Source organism: Polyergus mexicanus, unplaced genomic scaffold (assembly GCF_030449975.1).
Source record: "Polyergus mexicanus isolate NDT 795.1 unplaced genomic scaffold, iyPolMexi1.0 SCAF_15, whole genome shotgun sequence".
Lineage (NCBI taxonomy): Eukaryota > Metazoa > Arthropoda > Insecta > Hymenoptera > Formicidae > Polyergus > Polyergus mexicanus.
The window spans coordinates 2,649,274-2,669,145 of NW_027223335.1; the positions used below are offsets into that span (position 1 = coordinate 2,649,274).

Consider the following 19,872-nt stretch of genomic DNA (forward strand, 5'->3'; position numbering starts at 1 on the left):
ATATTTATAAAATTACGAATGTTCGACGCTTCTTTGATATTCATCTTTTAGCTAGGTCTTTCTCTGTATTTCTATCTATACCTATGTAACTCTATATAAATCAATTGTGTGTGTGTGTTTATTCAATAAATTACATTTTATTGCGCCTATTATACATGAAATAATCTCTTCAATTACTTAAATTTTCGTAATTTGTAATTAGATTTTTTTAATTCGTAACTTTTTATTTCTGTAAACTTGTATATATATTTTTTAACTAGATCTTTAAATTAAATCGCATATATTAATTATATGTAATTGTACATGAGTTTTTATTGCGTTACATGGTTACATTATTGAAACTTTGATTATGCAGTGGACTAGTGACAGTGGGCGCGTTCAAAAAACACAACTGTTGAGCATCGTCTTGTCAACACTCGACGTTGATTTGTTGGTTCTAGAAGTAAGAACCAATCACGTTCGATTGCTACTCAACGGTTGTGTTTCCTGAACGCACCCAGTGTGTGATCATGTGTGACGTGTGTATGTGTGTGTAATCTCGGCAATGTCGGACCGTCGTCGGTGCTTCATGCAACATTGTACAAAAAATAATTCTGACAAAAAAATTATAGCTATAAAAAATTAGTTGATATTAGATAAAATTGATAATTATGACTATCGTGAGTCTTTTAAGTCGTAATATTAATTTAACTCAATTGTCAAAGCTGCATCCACGTATCTATGAAGTAAGATTCTTAACCTTTACTTTATCTTTAAATTCTTTGTAGCTGCTTTCGTATTCGTTAATGAGAAAATTTCATTATGACTTACGAAATTGTTTCGTTTTTTTATTAAGCAAAATGTGCGGTTTTGGGCATCACATGCTAAATTTGCTGAGCATAAACCATTGGAAAAGCTCAGGAATATTGGTATATCAGCTCACATCGATTCTGGCAAAACAACTTTGACCGAACGTATTTTGTATTATACCGGTAGAATATCCGAAATGCATGAAGTAAGTTGTAGAATTTAATTATTATGTATTTTTATGTATAGAGAGATTGTTAAAATTAGTAAAATTAATATATGTTATTATATATTTATATTGTAATATTTCTATAAAATGGAAAGAGATAATATATATACATATACTTGTTTCTATTAGGTGAAAGGAAAAGATAATGTGGGTGCAACTATGGACAGTATGGAATTGGAAAGGCAGAGAGGAATCACTATTCAATCTGCTGCGACATATACATTATGGAAAGATCATAACATCAATATCATTGATACACCTGGACATGTGGATTTTACAGTGGAAGTTGAAAGAGCTCTACGCGTTTTGGATGGTGCTATACTTGTCCTCTGTGCTGTAGGTGGTGTCCAATCACAGACTTTGACTGTAAATAGACAAATGAAAAGATACAATGTACCCTGCTTAGCATTTATCAATAAGTTAGATAGAATGGGCGCAAATCCAAAGAAAGTCTTACAGCAAATGAGAACCAAACTACATCATAATGCTGCGTTTATACAATTACCAATTGGTCTGGAAAGCAATACAAAGGGAATAGTTGATTTAATTTCTCAAAAAGCAGTTTACTTTGAAGGAGATTTCGGAGAACTTGTTAGAGAGGATGATATTCCAAAGGATATGAATACAGGTATGCACATAGAATTAGATTTCAAAATTATATTGACACGTTTGTTTCTCTCTTTTTGCTTTATAAAATTATTACATTTATGTTACATTCATTAGAGGTGAATGAAAAAAGGCAAGAATTAATCGAGCATTTGAGTAATGTGGATGATGCGCTTGGTGAATTATATTTAAATGATACAAAGGTAACTGAGAAAGATATTATGAATGCTATACGTAGGAGTTGTTTGAAAAGAAAATTTACACCTGTACTAGTTGGCACTGCATTAAAGAATAAAGGCATTCAGCCATTATTAGATGCAGTAATTAATTATTTACCAAATCCAGGAGAAGTAGAAAATTATGCTCTTCAAGAAAAATCTGAGTAAGCTTTTTGTATATTAATAATAATTGATACTTATATATGTGCTATATATCTAAGGATAAATTTTGTTTTATGTTTTAGCGGAGAACACACACATACTAAAATTTTATTAAATTCTGATCGTGATGATAAAAATCCTTTTGTTGGGTTGGCATTCAAATTAGAGGCTGGCAGATTTGGTCAATTAACATATTTTCGTAGTTATCAAGGAATGTTAAGAAAATCTGATATTTTATACAATACAAGAACAAGAAAGAGGGTAATTATATAGATATTTACACTCTTCCCCCCCCCCCCCTCTACACACACATATATATATATTTCTTTATAATTTATCATTGAAATGTGTTTAAAAAATATCATGGTAACTGTTTTATTATTTTATGTTTCAGGTACGAACTCAAAGATTAGTTCGGCTTCATTCAAATCAAATGGAAGATGTGACAGAAGTTTATGCAGGAGATATTTTTGCTTTATTTGGAATAGATTGTGCATCTGGTGATACTTTTGTCAAAGATTCTAAACTAGAATTGTCAATGGAATCAATTTATGTTCCTGATCCTGTGGTATCTATGTCTATACAAACAAAAAACTCAAAAGATCGAGACAATTTTGCTAAGGGTATTGGTCGATTTACTAAAGAAGATCCAACTTTGCGCTTCACTTATGATACCGATAACAAGGTAAGATTTTCTATTTCATAAATTATTATTATTGGCAAATATATTTAATACTGAGACATATTTCTTTTTCAGGAAAGTATAATTTCCGGTATGGGCGAATTGCATTTAGAAATTTATGCACAAAGATTAGAACGTGAATATAATTGCCCAATCATTCTTGGAAAGCCAAAGGTCTCTTTCCGTGAAACATTATGTGAACCGTGTGAATTTGATTATTTCCATAAAAAACAGTCTGGTGGTGCTGGTCAATATGCTCGTGTGATTGGAATTATGGAGGTATAAAATATGCGCGTTTTTAATGTTTTATCATTAAAATTTATCATATTTATTGATATTACACATCACTTATATGTGTGTATAATCTTTCAATATTTTATTTGAAAGAAAAATTTCTATGTTTCTTATTTTTAGCCCTTGCCATCCCAACAAAACATAAATATCGAATTTTCGGACGAAACTGTAGGAACGAATGTTCCAAAACAATATATTCCGGGTGTAGAAAAAGGCTTCAAAGCTATGTGTGAGAAAGGTATGCTCAGTGGACACAAAATTGCTGGTGTTAAATTCAGAATAATAGATGGTATGCACCATTGCGTCGATTCTTCGGAGTTCGCCTTCTTTCAAGCTGCTCAAGGTGCTGTCAGAGATGTGTTTGAAAATGGTAGCTGGCGAATTTTGGAGCCAATTATGCTGGTCGAAGTAACGGGTCCTGAGGAATTTCAGGTGCAATAATACTACCTAATATAGTTTATTTCACATTTATATAATTTATCGCTTATTTGCCGAATACAAACTTTTACAAATTTTCAATTACGTAATACATTTTATAGGGTTTGGTATTAGGACAAATCAATAAAAGAAGAGGAATTATAAATACAACGGAAGTAAATGAAGGATGGTTCACAGTCGTTGCAGAAGTGCCACTTAATGAGATGTTTGGTTACGCCGGCGAACTAAGATCTACTACGCAAGGTAAAGGAGAATTTACTATGGAATATGCAAGATATAGCCCTTGCACACCAGAGGTACAAGAACAACTAGTTAGACAATATCAAGAATCACAAGGAATCATAGTAGCTCAGAAATCGAAAAATTAACTATAGAGCATTAGGTATATATATATATATTTTTAGTAAAAGATTGCGTAATATTATCATGAATACTATAAATATATTATAATAATATTTATGCTTTATTATATTTACAACATAATTGTTTACTTAAATTGTTTACGTAAATTGTTAAGTTATTAAAAATTTAATAACGATAAATTATTATATAATAATAGTTGATGAATGCGATTTGTATAATTGACAATGACGACAGAGTGAATGTATCGAGCGGATTGAAGTCTATGTCGAAAATGTGTGATATATAAAATACAAAATAAATACATAGAAAATAATTTTTATCTATAGAGAAACATACAACGAGATGTTTATATTATATCTTGTATTATTTTCCCCGATCTTCGCTTCTAACATATTATATAAAATTTATCTTCAACATTAGTTCTTCTATATTTTCGTACTTCTAATTATGTTAAATATTATATACAAAAGTGTATTTTCTCTTTTAGTGTACCTGTATTCCCTGTATACGTACTTTCTTTCAGATCTCGTTTTTTATCTTTTTTTATTCTAAAGTTGATTTTGTTTTGAATTTTAAATGCAAAAAATGTAATAAAGAATTATGCATAAATGCATAAAATAAAGAGACCGGTTGTCATGGCGACGACATCTCGCGCAAGATGGCGTTTAAGTGGCGCGCGTCGCGCACAGTGCGACGCGCAGGCGCAAGACGGCGAGCACGATCTTTATAGTCTATCGTCTATCGCCTATCAGTCGCGTCCTGACACACCGAGGGGAGGGTTGTGACGCGCGTCTTCTGCGTGTACCCTCTGCCGCGTTCTCGAGCACGAGATCGGAGTGCGTCGCCGCGAGTGCTACGCCAGGGGAGGAGACGCACCCTTCTGTTCTTGGTCGCAGCACATCGCCGAAGCCGTTACGTGCAGTCGCGCCGCGTGTGTTTCCCGTGTCCGAAAAATGTAATATGGCGATGGTTGCGTCGAACATGAGCGGCCACATACAGAAGCAGCTCACCAGGAGCCTCGAGCGGATCCTGGAGGAGGCGCACCTGAGCGGCGAGCTCAAATTGAGCGGTCGCAAGCTCAAGGACTTCCCGAAGGTCGGAAAAACCGGCGCGGCCAAGTACAATTTGCAGGACACCGTCATCGCCGGTGAGTCCGTTTGATATGTTTTTTTCGAAGATATTTTCAGGGTCGATTTTACTAGGGGGAGGGAATGGTCGTACAAATATTCGTAGAAAGTACTTGTATATAGAGGAATGCGTATACGCGATTGATCGAATCCTGTTTGTTATTCTTGGTAAAACTTTGTTATTTTTATGCGCGCTTCTTTGTAACATCGCTTTCCATCTTATGTTCATAAATGCATATTTCGCGAATCATTTTTCGTGTATTTATAAATAATAATTATAACGTCATCGTTATTCGTAAAATGCATATTACAACGTCTATTCTCGATATCGAATTTTTACGTTCAGGACGTCGCTGAAATCTGACATCTTATATAGATTCATGCTATTTAGAAATTAAACATTAAAAAGCCGAAGATAAATCGTTGAATTAAAAAAAATCTACCTCAATTCTCGATCCAATATCTAAACTTGGCGTAATTTGAAAAATTTTTTTTAAATATCTTTTTAAATCTTGGTATAAATTGTCCATTAAAAACTTTCGTATATAATAACGTCCGATTGAAATAGTAATAGTAATTTCCTTATCAGATCTGTATTTTGTAGAAGAAAGATTTTGTTGAATTTATTCCTGGCAGAAAGCCTACAATAGAGAATTACCTACGATGATATTATATTTCGTGCCAATGAATATATATTGTATATTGTATGGAACGCTATTAATTTCCTTGTAGGTTATTTAACAAGCGGATATATGTGCCGTTCGCGTTAGTGCATTGACCACAAAAACTTTTAAGCATTACCTAATATATGCGTGCACCTGTCAGATTCTCGACACCTGGCGTACATTACTAGCCGGTAATTGCAACTGATTGCAGAGCTTTATAGCAAACGCTGGCAGATTTATTAAATATCCCGCCAAAGTATCCTGACGACGATTTAAAAACACATTCACGAACGAGATTCGCATTTTCATCGTGTATTTATGAGTCTTCTTGAGCCTCGTTTCGATTTTACGTCTAACCTGAAGTACAAATTTGATTTACATGAATATTTATTGTATATTTCAATTGTTTTTCGCAATACACAGTACAAGAATTAAATTTGAATAAGGTGATTACATTATGAGTGATAAAATAGATATTTAAAAGTGTGTGTGATTATGTTTATTTAATTGTAATTATGTTTCAGCGTGTATTACAAAACAATTAAAATATGATACATAATTCGATCAATAAATAAATGACATTATAATTTATATTAACAAAGTGCAAAGTAAAAGGATAAATAGCTGCATATTATATTATAGGAGCATTACAAATAAATTAAAACGAGGATTTTTTTATTCTTTGTGATACTTTGTAGAAAAATATCCCACGCTGTAGGTAAATCTAATTGCATCATATAATAATTGAGAGACGAATTAGAACTAGTGTTAAATGAATATTCGCGGCTTAATTCATCTCATGTGAAATAATTCTTGCAGACATTAAAATTCTTCTTTCGATTGCCATATTTTTGCAGATGAAATTCATACGTCAAATTCGCGAAATTCAAACTTCAAACGTACCGAAGAAAATATAAAAGTCTTCCTAAAGAGATAATTATCGTTAATACATTGTAACACAATTAAAAGTAGAAAAGAATGCAAAAAATAAACTTTAAATAAAAATTCATAGTAAAAGAATACAAAATCTAGATCTCGACATATTTCATTACCATGTTTGTATTGTATATCGGGTGAACAACAAAGGTATATCAAATGTGCGATGATAAAACAAACTAGAAAAATTTAAATTCGTGATATTTTTATATAACGAAGTTCTGTTTATAGCATTTAGTATGTTTATACTTTATACGATATGTTCTTCCCTTCACTTGCGAGACAAAATAATACGCAAACATTACATTATACGCGATCTACGTTAATAACATATTCTTAATGCCTCTGTAATACGATGACATCTTTATTAAATGACGTAACATTATGTTTTATTCATTTAAAAGTCTCCAAGTACGCAGGTTATACAAATTTAATTACAATAAAAACGTTAAATGTTATGTGTAGATATCTCTGCAGATAATTTTAATATTTTCGCTTTTTTTTTTTTTTTTTAACACAATATTTCTTTTCCTTCTCTTCCGGTGTAATCGTAAAAAGAGTTAACGTGACGCGATACTCTCGAAATAGATGGGTACGATGAAAAAGTGAGAAAGACTAAAGCGCGCTAAAACAAAATTATGCGCCGAAGTTATGCATCCGTGGAGGGGCTTATTTCTGTCACGTCGCATAAACGCCGTATATATGCGCCGAGAGCGCGCAATCGTGTTTGCAACTCTTTCGTATCGTGCACAAAGGAGACTTTTCGCGCGTTATAATTTTTCCCGCCCGATAGATCGACGTCCTGGTTCTCCTTTTATCACCGGGGGCTCGGCCTGAACGCAAAACGCCGCAGGAACCGCGTTATCTCGCTCGGCAAACCCAGCGTTTCCTGTTGCCGTAATAAATACGTGTCTAATATTCCAAGAGCAACGGGAATTAAGTTCGCTAAGAGTACGTCAAGTTACGACATTGCCGATGACACTTGAACGGTGACGAAACTTGCGAAATATCGACGGACGTTAACGTCCGCTTCGTCTCCTACGCTCAACTTATTCCATTAAGATGGAATTATTTCAACTATCGTTATTGCTATCGATTTCTGCAACTTTGATAAAAAGAATGTCATGAAATAATTGGTAATAATATAATTATATTAATTATTAATATTATCCATTTGCGATATATTTTAATATAAAGCACGACATTTTATTCATAAACTTTCTCACTAAACTTTATTCTCTTATTATATATGTTGTTACATTTAATAATTATAATATTGCAAACAATAACACGATAAATCGTGAGACTCACTTTCTTCTGATTAATAATCTACATTAAAATTTCAAGACAGTTAAAACTCTTTTGACATTTTTATAAAAGTCATATGGTATAATCTATACGTGTATAAAATTTTGCAAAAAATATATAATATGTGTATGTGTATCTGGGTCAACACGCTGTAATATTAAAGGCAATAAATTGCAAGCTATTCTCCGATACTGCGAAAAAGAATTCGATTAACTTTGATTCGCGGCGAATAATTTCACGCGTTCATTATTATACGGTTAAGTTTTACGATGCTGATTCATAATTCTTAAACGGAATCATAGTATATTTGCGGTCCGGTTTCACCGATGCGATGTCGTACGTATTCACATTTTTTTCTTACACATTTTACACGTACTCGCTCACTCGGTATAATGTCTAACATGTCAGGAATGTGAGATAAGCACGTAAAGTTTTTCCAATCATCGTTATCTGCAAGTTTCAATTATGGCTACACCTTCGTGGACTAAGCAGACAGCAATAACGATCTTATTTTCGTATTTAAACCCAAGAATTTTTCCACTAAAGCAACCTGAAAATCCAATGCCCCATATTTTCACCGTTTACAATTAGCGCTAAACGTGATTGGACGAATGATAATCGACAGCTCGCATTATTTAGCGCACTGATACTTATGTCAGAGAAAGTGCAGACGCTTTCTTGCTGATTTCTTATATATAGATATATATATACATTTTTTAAATAATTCCGAAACGCCATAACTTATACATATGTACGTGTACACAGATGGCAATACATTTTATTTTAATTATACATATTTTAGATAGAAAAATGACGCGCGTGACGCGCGGTTCTTGTATTATAGAAGTAACACGATATCTGCATATATATCCTCCTGTCATATTCTTTAGTCCGTCCGAATAACGGACTCATCGAATTTCGATGACGTTCGTCGGGAAATGGACTAGAATTGTAGATTGACGTTGTCCCTGGAGGATGGATCGGTGATGTTCGATGGTAGGGGACCTTTTTACTATTTTCTCGAGCATTATCGAACTGTCCTTCATCCGCCCATCTTACGATGAGTCCCGTGAGAGGGGAACGTAACTTTATTAACGGAGCCCAAGTCAATTCGGCTTATTTGATTAGAGATCTGACAATTTATTCCCGTATCAATTAAGATTACGATTCTTCCCTTCTTCGCCGAAAAGCTCTTTTCAGAATACATATATCATCCTATTTTGACGAATTTAATTTTAATTATAATAGAAAGTATTTTAATCGTTTACGATTTGTAGAAACGAATTGATAAATTAATAAATATTCTATTTAGATCTTAAACTACTCTCGTTATTTAACGTTTTCTAACTTGTTGGAATGTTTATCTTGTATAAGTCTTTCTCTTCTCGTCGCATATAACGTCATTTGGTCAGAGCTGTTATCGATTATGTCACGGTGTACCGCGCACATTCTTCTTCAGATAAAGAAGAGGGGTGCGACATCCCTTTCCGTATCGTCCCTCTTTATGCGCCATTACAGGCAGATAATTCAGTCACCGGGGGTTGTCCACCATTTCGCTTTGTGGACTTTAAAATCAGTGTCTGTGTCTGCAGTTGCGGGAACGAAACTCGCGCTGACGTTTTTTACGATGACCCGAATGCTTTGGCATTCTGCGCAAACTTCTCTGCCAAATGCAATTTCGTCGACGCAGTTGCGACTCGTACGTATGTGGCCACGGTCGTGTTGCAAGGACTTCGCCGAATAGTATACGTTTCTAACAAGCTTAGGGTCAGGTTACATCGAATTTTCACGAACGCGTTCCCGTATTCGTATTTGTTTCTAGTAGCTCGGAAACTTTAATAAATTACACGTCACGGTACTATATATTTCGCAGTACTCGCTTTGGTGAAATTGATGATATTTTTTAATACATTCAATGACGTATTTTCATGTCTGCGCTTCTAAAAACAAACGTATGAACCTTTTTACGCGATTGTCGATCGTTATTTTGCAAATTTACGCCGTTGAATATAAGAAACATTCTGTTGAACACGTAATGTGCTTCGTGCATATTTTTTAATTTTATTATCTTGCTTACAGAGAGAGAAGCATACTATTCTCTAATATAACTTCTTTCAAGTCTCCATAGTCTCATTCCATTTATCATAAATATTCTCAATGAATAAATATACTATCGTTACTTATTATTCAACGTACAATAGTACAGATTGCATTAACTCACTATCGATAGAGGGAATCAAAGGGCAACAGTGCGTAAAGCTTGTACCTTCACCGAGCGATCATCGTATCGGGCATCTTAATCATCTAATTAGTCGAGCATAAATATATTTTTTATCATACTTTGAATTATTGCACAATAGTCATCGCACTGCAAACTAGCAATAGTTAGCGGTCGCAAAATTAATCTTCGATCATTAATCTTCGATTAATGCGATTTAATTACTATCGTTACACTGAAGAACTTGCACTGTTTTCTTATACCTTTATGATACCGTAATTTCTTCTTTATTTCTTACGCTTTAAAGAAAACCAAACTCGACATATCCTGCAGCATACAAAATATTCACGGTGTGCATTTCGGTACAATGTTACGCTTGCACGCGTGAAATAACCACCGAAAGACTCGAAAAAGTTCGAGCGCATCCGAGCATAGTGATTGCACTTCACTTTTCAGTGAATCACTTCGTTATTATTTGCTTTCTTTGCTCTCTCTCTCTCTCGCTCTCTTTCTTAGCCCGTTGGCTCTGTAACAGCTGTCGCACAACGAAGAATCGGCTAACGTTTCCTTCTTGAACCGCTTTAGGATTCTCTTCTGTAATATCCAAGCGTATTAAAGAATTCTGATTGATACACCGAGAATGATTCATTATATTTACTCTTTATAATCAATTAATCGTAAAATGTGCTGTAATCGATAAAAAAATTGGCATATACAAGCGATTATTGTTACAGGAAATTGTTCTCTAAATTATTGAAATATTATGGCGGATATTATTAATTTTATTGGTAACAGGCAATAATAAGCAAAATGATATTTTCGTAAATACATAATTCGTTACTAATTATATGATAGTAACGAACATATGAATATTATCATTCTTTACATGATAACGATACATTGATAAGTCATGGATTATGATTAGAAAATTAATAAAATTCGTATTTTGTGGATGGAGTTCTTCTTCTTCTTCTTCTTCTCTTCTTCTTCTTCTTCTTCTTCTTCTTCTTCTTCTTCTTCTTCTTCTTCTTCTTCTTCTACTTCTTCTTCTTCTTCTTCTTCTTCTTCTACTTCTACTTCTTCTACTTCTTCTACTTCTTCTTCTTCTTCTTCTTTTTTTTTTCCAGATTACACTTTACTTATATCTGTTAAATGATGCATGAAGAATCTTGCAATCCAGGAAGAAGTATATGATTTACATATCTCGAGAGAAAAACGCGAATGGCATATCGAATATATCTTGGGGAAAGAAATATCGCCAATCCTCTCACGAGTTCTCCTCTTTGAATTCCATGTTGAATAATCCAAAACGAAAGATACAATATTTTCGCCACCGATCGACACTCTCCACTGTCTAGTTCACGAAAAGCCGAACGGTACACGAAATATATACGCTAAGGACGATCATCCGAAAATTATCTCCAGCGATATCGAAACGTGCCACGCTGGTTCTGCTTATTCGCGAGGGTGATGAACGCCGTATTTTTACAGGGGTGGTGCGGCCTGCGCGGGTGGGGGGGGGGGTTGTAAGAGAGACATCCGTGCACGTCCAAGCTAAAGATAGAGGCACCGCAGCTACAGAGACAAGGGTGCCAACAGGTCGATAACTCCATAACGTGTTATATTGTGGGATTTACCATGGCGCCACTATTCTAACGAGTTTCGTTTATCAATGTCGAAACTGTTCAGCTTATACTACTTTCCCCGAAAACAAACTTAAGTACGACGGTATTATACTTGTCGTAAGCTGGAGAGAAATACGACAAGTTGGGGAATAGACTCTGGAGCGTGTCATAGCACGTATTAATCCTAGAGTGCTAACACAATGAAATGATAACGGTTCTAGTTCCAATATCAAGGGACAACGTCGTTCTCAAAATGCTGAAGAAAATAAAATATGATGTAGTATCAATTATTGGAAGCAGTAATTAATGCGTGTGTATCAATTATTATTATACATATACTTTATTAATAATAATTGATATATCTATATAAATTTGATATATAATTTAATTTATCAAAATACTTTATTATTTAATTGTGGACGCTTTAAAGTTTCAGGAAGAATATAAAGTATAATATTTTCACGGTTCAAAATATTAATTTTATAGAGAGAATGTGTGAAAGTGCTAATAATTAATCGGAAAATTATAAAAAAAAATTTAATGGCTTGTGGCATGATGAAGCAGAATTTGTCAACGTAATGCGACGTTATCGTTTATTCGATGCACTTGTCACTGCCAAAGGAGTACTTTGCGAGACGAAATTCTCAGCATGCTTGTGAAACATTCAAATAAGAAACTTGTATATACCCATACAAGATACATCAATTTGATATGCGATTTGAATATTGTGATATGTTGCTTGAAAAGAACACTTATTATTATTTATTATTTATTCATGGAACATTTATTATTATTTATTATTTATTCATAAATTAAAAAATAACGAAAACGATTTTCCTTTCTATTAAAGAATAATATTATTCCATAATAAGTTTTTAAGATAATGCATATTTATTTAGCATTGTACATCATATAGGTATTTATCGAAATCAATACCAATCGAACCGTCATCAAATATACTAGCGTATATCGATCAGTCACGATTTGTACTCTTCGATAGAAAAGCAAACAACGGCGGAATAAACACTTTCGCGCAAGAGTACCTTATTATTGTATACTTTTCCCTCTCTATCCTTCTGTATTTTTATAGAATCGTTTGCATGCCATCTTATTTATCTTTTTGCGCATACAATAAATAAATAATAAATGTAACGAGAAAAATATTGAATGTCTTTTTACTATATATATTTTTACATAAAAATTATTATTAATACATTTTTATCATTTAACATTTATTGTATTAAGAAAAAAAAATTATTTATTAACCCATCGTATATAATTTTTCATATTAATTATTATATAATGTAGTTATGAAAATATGTGAGAGGGCACAGATTTTAAGAATTTAAGAGCTAATCTCTATCATCCTGATAAAACGCATTTTTCACGTGCTTGTGCGCATCATGATTGATTAATTTCTTTTCGAGACTCCCCAGCTGCGAGAAAGCGAATTTCCCTAATCTGTTCGCGTTCGCGATGGCGAATATGAATGAGACGCAACGGAGATCTCTGGTGCCAAATGTGGCACGAGACTTCGCGCGTCCTCGGTCTTCGTCGCGTTTGTAACGGAGACAATCCGGACTCTGTCACATCTGAGGTCTGTGCCTCGCGTAGCACGTGCGCCGAGATCAAACACGATGAACGGCACTCGATACGGCGTTATGTCGTCATCTCTCGCGTGTCTCCGGATCGCCACACGTGTTTATTGTCCCGTGCTTGTACATGTAATGTACAACCGGGCAACCGGGAGAAGTCACATATTTCCTCCGGTATCGACAGCAACACATTTTCCATTAAGTTTACTAGAAACGCCTAAGTTGCATCCACATGTGATTCTGGAGGAAGCTTAAATAAGGAAGAATAATATTTTCAGGATGAATAGGTAGATGGGTGCGACGAAAATATAAATGCAACATATCTAAGCATGATCCGATTCTCGTTTCATATTAATATCAAATGAAATAGTCTTGTTAAATAATGAAGATTGAGAATTAAAGACAGATTCGCAAAAAATTATTGAATTTATTCTAATTAAAAATTATATACAAGAAATTATTTCTCTCTCTTTGATTTTTACTTTTCAAATTTTTCGGTTTCAATTGATAAGGATTATACGCGTTTCGCTGTACACAATATTCGCAATATAAAACATAAAAATTTGATTTTAGTATGAAAATTTAATTTTTCGATTTCACGAATGAAAGATGATGAAAAAGGAAGATAGAGCCTTCGTATTCGGTTTTACGATCGTGGCGTACTATCGCGCGTCGTAATGATAATGATTCGCGGCTAATTACTTGGAAATAAGGCAATGTGTATTTTACCGTACACGTTGATACATAATACAAATCGGTCGCGGTTATTCTACACCTTTCATGAATTCAGATATCTCCCGAACGCGAATATATCGCCTTCGCAAATTAGTGCCGCACGCGCGAGCAAGCATGCGAGCTTATAGCGGCTTCTTAATGAGGAATATTAATTCAACATCTTCGCACGATACGAGGCTCTAATTATCATAAGATGGATAAAACATAAAATTATAACGGAAAAATAAATAAAATCGCTGAGATATCGCGTAGTTCCAAAAGTTCCATAATATTTATTCTTAGCAAGATTTTTTACAAATCTTCTATTTCTCAAATCATTTTGTTTCTAGTTAAATTATTTTTATTTTTCTTTCTTACATTGTATCAATCTGCGTAAAAAATATTGCTTTTTGTACAAATAAACTCTACATTTACTTACAATTTTCATTAACAAATTTATGAAAGAGAGATAAGCTTTATTTTTAAAATATCTCACGAAACTGTTTTTTAACTATTTAGTTTCTCTAATTATTTTAGTTTTACACGAAACAAATCACTTTAAATTTATGAAGCTGTTAAAAAGAAAGAGAGAGACAGAAAAATATATTAAAAACTCCATGATTATTTAAGTTCGTAATGCTGCAACATGTAACTTTGATAGTACATATCTTAACGTTTCATTTATTCAAAGATTTTCAATTTTTCAGTAATTATTCAATAATTTTGTATTACCTTCAAGCAATTATTCTTCATGCGTTATCTGAAATAACGTATCATAATAAGGTAGACATTTTTATGCGCTTTTCGCGATATTTACAAAGATTTAAGGTTCTGTCATTTATTGTTAGATATACCGCATGTCACTGTATCATATGCGCCATCATTCCTCTTGTGTATCACATGTGCAAGGCAACATGGTTTCGTTGCCGAGTTATAATTAACTCTATTGCAGGGCCGCACTAATATCATTCCAGCTCGGTATGTAATGTCACAATTTTGTGCTACTAATGTTTATTATCTGGTGCAGAATGTAGTAATTAATGAATATGTCATAATACGGAGCTATTCATAAAAATGACACGAAACATAATTTCTCTTCTTCTAATGAAAAAAAAAAAAAAAAAATATATATATATATATACAGCACTATGCAGCACTTGCTGCATACAGTGATGCAAAAAGGCATTTAGTTTTACGTCGTTTGATTGCCCATCCTTGATATTTACGAGCAATATAAAGACCGGTCATTATCGAGCGTTTAATCCATGAGTGATTGACCGATGAGGGTGCGTTCAAATAAAAAATAGCTCTTTTCTACAGATTTCTCGATTAATTTGCTATTTCAGTCGGCTTTTATCACTTTTAGAAAGTTTACGCGAATAGTGATTATGAAACACTCCTTTTAAAGTTGTACATCGTTATACATGGTTTCAACGTAATAATGATATAATACACGATACTAAGCTTCTCTTACGTTTCTCCATATCTCAGGTACATAGATATCTAGACATTCATAGACATTCTTAGCACAAGTCTGAAGTCATCTTCTCAAGATTTAATCTTTTTTTTTTCTCTCTAATGATCGATGTGATACATCTGTGTGTGCGTGTGTGGTTTTTTTCCCTTTAAAGCGCGTATTTGCTTTTAATGATTAGATCTATTCTTTTTCATTGCATTATAGTCTTCTTTTTCTCTCCTGCACATACCTGTGTTATTTTAAATCTAGAAAATGTCATAAAAGTGAAAAGAACAAATTTATCTTTGTCTTTAGCTTTCCGACGTATATACAATGACATCATTTTAACGCTTTCAGGGATGTCACGTACTTCTATTAGCATCACTTTTCTGCTCAAACTTGGCCTAATTTCTGACTTTTTGTTAAAAATGAAACATATTGAAACATGGATGTGATATAAATCTATTTATTAAAATTGAGAAAGAAAAGATTAATTCTGAAACAGTTATGTAGTTTAATAAAAATAACACGGTTATCTCTCATCTGCGCAAAGAATTCAATTTCACGATTTGGCCTTGCAGATCACTTTATTCTTCACTCGTATGAATTTAATCTTGCGTTGGTTCACGTATTCAGATCACAATCTGCAATCGTCTCGTACACATCTAAATTGATCATCACATATAAACTTTTATAAAACCTTAAAATGCCTTTTTAGACAGATCATTTGATTAGTATAAAAGAAAATTTAATGATAAGATTTTTGAGAAATTTTCTATGAAATTGAGTATAAAAGAATATTATTTTATTTAACAATAAACGTCTAATTTTATATGATTACAAGAGAAGATTGACGAAGGCGCGGACAATTCAAGAAATTTTATTCAAGAAATTTTATTCGTATTCTTCTCAATGGAGCCAACCTCCGTACAATTATAGAATATTGTTTGCCCGATTTGCTAAGAATTGTCAATGTCGATCAGCTGCACCATGGAAAGTGCGGTTATCTCGTGTCATCTATTGTTGCACATGCACAATATCGCATCTTCCAATCGCTCATTGTGTGAACTCACCATGATGCTCTCATTGCGCGAATTTTATCTGATAAAAGATAAAAGTACAGGGGTTATTAACGAGGCCAATCTCTCTACATATCTCTTCTTTCTACGATATATTTTTAACAAACGCAATTTGCACATTTACACAAGGGACTTACAAAAGATTTATAATATAAAAGATACCATCCTCATTATCTCTTAATATTGTGAAAAAATTTTTTAAATTTTATCTAGGACAGAAAAATTCCAAAAATTTCTTATATTCGTTTATACGAAATAACGTTTCCAAATAATTGAACAGAAAAAGTATTTATTTATTTTTTGACATTATATTATTTAATTTTTCACATTATACGTGAAACGTATATTTGATAATTAGAAGATGAAGCGAAACTTTGCCCTAATCAGATTTATTCCTGAGAGAATCTAATCTAACAAAAACACATTAAGTAATCGATGTGTAGGATGTTCACGAACCCTTTTATCTTTTGATTAATATGATTTTCCTGCAGCCGCATACAGGTGATATGATGCAATTCCCCAAATGCCAGTTGGAATATACCGATCGAAAGATCAAAGCCGCTTTCTGCGCAAAGCACTTTTCGTGTGTACACGCACGACGACGTATGCGTGAATTTGTATTTCAATACCCGCTGATGTGCATTGTGCGTGAAAACGCATGAAAATGGAGAAGGGGCGACTCGTATTCCTCGCGATTTTTTTTTTTTTTTTTTTTTTTTTTTTCTTCGCGAGTGCTATATTCGCGTCCGAAAATGTAGAGTTTCCATTTGCAAGCTGCACCTTTAGCATGCCGTGCGCAAAGCATTATCGCGAACGGAATAATGCATCGTGAGCGACGAATAAAAGTTGCGATAGCTAAAGGTGGGTTAGCTTATGCATATGTATAGAAAACATACGGGAAAATGCAATACGGCTTTTCGTCATTCATTTCACTTGGAAATTCTCTGAACGATTCAGAGCTGATTTTTTTGTCAGAAATGTCGAAATGGTAGTTTTTAATTTAAAAATAATTGAAAAGTGACATCATACGAATAATATTAAAATACACGCAAAGTAAATATCTATCTATATTTATCTACACACATTAATTTTTAGTAATTAATCATCATTTTCTTTTTTTAATACGAATATAAATTATATACATATATGTTATGAATATATTTCTCTCTCGCACGTGCTTCGATAATCATTTTCTTCTTTTCCACGGTGTCGCTGATGCGATCGCTTGATTATACACTAGTATAATTTTGTAGGCCGCCTCATGATTAAGGCTAACTCAATCTGTGAAAGCGCGCCTCTTGGCTCCGTGGGTTTAAATTGAGAAACGCGACCGCGTGTGGATAATAATCGTGGAAACGGAGACCGATGAATTCGCTTCGATGATCATCTGAAATCGACACTGTACGTAAATTGTGAGGAACAGAGACGTCTTTTAGTCTTTCGCACTCAGATCTTAAGCTGGCTTACATGAGATCGTGATAAAAAATATGGACATAATGCGATGCAAGAGATATAAAATTCAGGAAAGCATTTGTATATATGTTGTAAAAAATTGATACACGTGTTATAATATACATTAGAAAAATTCTATGATACAAGGTACAGATAAAATGATTAATTTTAATTGCGGTAAATGTATTGTAATAGTATGTAGTTCCTTGCTCTAATTCCTCGTATATGTATTATACGTATTAATATTTTATATAAGTAAATAAAAAAAAAATGGATGTTAATTATAACAGTATATAGCTTTATCTGCTCTAATTCTTCATACATATGCCTATATTTTATATATGTATTATTTTTGTTTTATCGTTTCGTTTCCTCAGCGTTATATCTGTGTAAAAAAAAAGCACAATTTACAGTAATTATACAAATTTGTAATTAAATTTATAGTGACAAGCTTTATTATATACCTCTATGGCAATGATATGAATGAAATTCTTTCTTATCAATTTTTTATACATCGATCATCATAATCGCGTAATGAGATCTTTGAATTGATTATTGGCTCTTATTGACAAATATTATTGGCGAATATCTTTTTCCTCAAAATTTTTTTTTCTTCGCATTTTTCAACTCGAGCATTTTCTTTTGGGTCAAGCGTAACATTGTGTATGCAAAGAAAACACGCTCGATGCCCGTTACTTTGGCACCAAGTTAGTCTATAAAGAGAAGAAACAAGAAAGCCCTGAAGAAGATCTTTCAGTATGTAGTAATTAAAAGAACGATGCTGCGCTAATGAAAAAAAATAGGCTTTGTTTGACATGATTTTGGTAATGAGTACGCAAATAAAATCCCTACGAAACTGAATATAATCGGCTGACAAAATATTGCGAATTAATTAATTATCCTTCCTAAACGTATATCTTATAAATATAACATATATTGTTATATCCAATTTTTTGATTTTAATGAGAAAATGATGAATATATATATATATATCATTCTTGAGCCAAATTTTTTTTAGAAAAATCGTTATCAGGAACACCTTTTTAAACATCGTTCGTAATTACAGTCGAATTAAAATGCTGCCGAAGTAAAATTTAAATAAAAACAAATGAGAAAGGAAAAATCGAGTTAAAATAATCTACTAAAGTTAGAATCGATCTCTAGAATATCTCGTATACGTCGGCGCTAGCGCAAAATTGAAACGTTCCTGCCGATGGAAAAAATGTCTTCTTTGTTACCCTGCCGTGTGTTATCCACATACGCTCTGGCACGCCTGCCAAATGTATTACACGCATCCATAATCACGCACAGTCGAACGTGTGGCCAAGACCGCTGCATGCACAATACGACGCACTGTTCGACACGCATGAGCCGCCTCGTCCACATATAAACCGGATCGTGGAAACATGCTAGGAAACTGGTCTCACTATATACGACCTTCTAGAGTATCTTCTCGAACAATTTATAACAGATTTTTACTAATCATATTTTTTTGTTACGAGTTAACGGTTTATACAATATATATATATATATTTTTTTTTAACTTTCCAATATTTTTTTCTCTTTCTCTCGTTTGTAAATTGTTCGCGTTATCGGCTTTGGTTTGTATAATTTTCAACGCTGCGTATGTTATATGCGAGTTTCCACGCGCGTAATTCATGCCTGGTCGAATCGTCGCGTACCAGATGGTCGACAACTCGCTGTCGTGGAAATTATCTCTGACAGCCGGCTTAGATGGAATCCAAACACCGTTCGTCAGAAATGCATTCGAGATTTCAGGCGTTACATCGTTAATTTAATTCTATTTTGCCGGAAGCACGTGAATATTTTATCCGAATATTAATTTTAAATGTACAGATTCGACTCTATGATATCACAGAGAAAATCCTATTTTATTTCATATGAATATAAAAATAACT

At 33.3% G+C, this 19,872-nt stretch overlaps 2 protein-coding genes across 4 annotated transcripts in view; both read left to right on the top strand.

Annotated features, from left to right (window-relative positions):
- Window positions 1-507: 507 nt before the first annotated feature.
- Mefg1 (mitochondrial translation elongation factor G 1) lies at window positions 508-3,900 on the top strand. The gene is made up of 9 exons (XM_070307769.1): window positions 508-725; window positions 836-994; window positions 1,145-1,643; window positions 1,739-2,003; window positions 2,085-2,262; window positions 2,396-2,686; window positions 2,759-2,962; window positions 3,098-3,409; window positions 3,517-3,900. Exons 1-9 carry the CDS (start codon window positions 651-653, stop codon window positions 3,781-3,783), a joined length of 2,250 nt encoding a protein of 749 aa, XP_070163870.1. The 5' UTR covers window positions 508-650; the 3' UTR covers window positions 3,784-3,900.
- A 643-nt stretch (window positions 3,901-4,543) lies between these two features.
- Lrch (Leucine-rich-repeats and calponin homology domain protein) overlaps window positions 4,544-19,872 on the top strand; it is a 39,610-nt gene continuing 24,281 nt past the window's right edge. For 2 of the 3 annotated variants that reach the window (XM_070308313.1, XM_070308314.1), the window contains exon 1: window positions 4,648-4,925. In XM_070308313.1, coding sequence (XP_070164414.1) covers window positions 4,739-4,925 — 187 coding nt within the window. In that variant the 5' untranslated portion in view covers window positions 4,648-4,738. Of the gene's footprint in view, window positions 4,926-19,872 lie in introns of all 3 variants that reach the window. The other variant, XM_070308315.1, reaches the window with a different exon arrangement.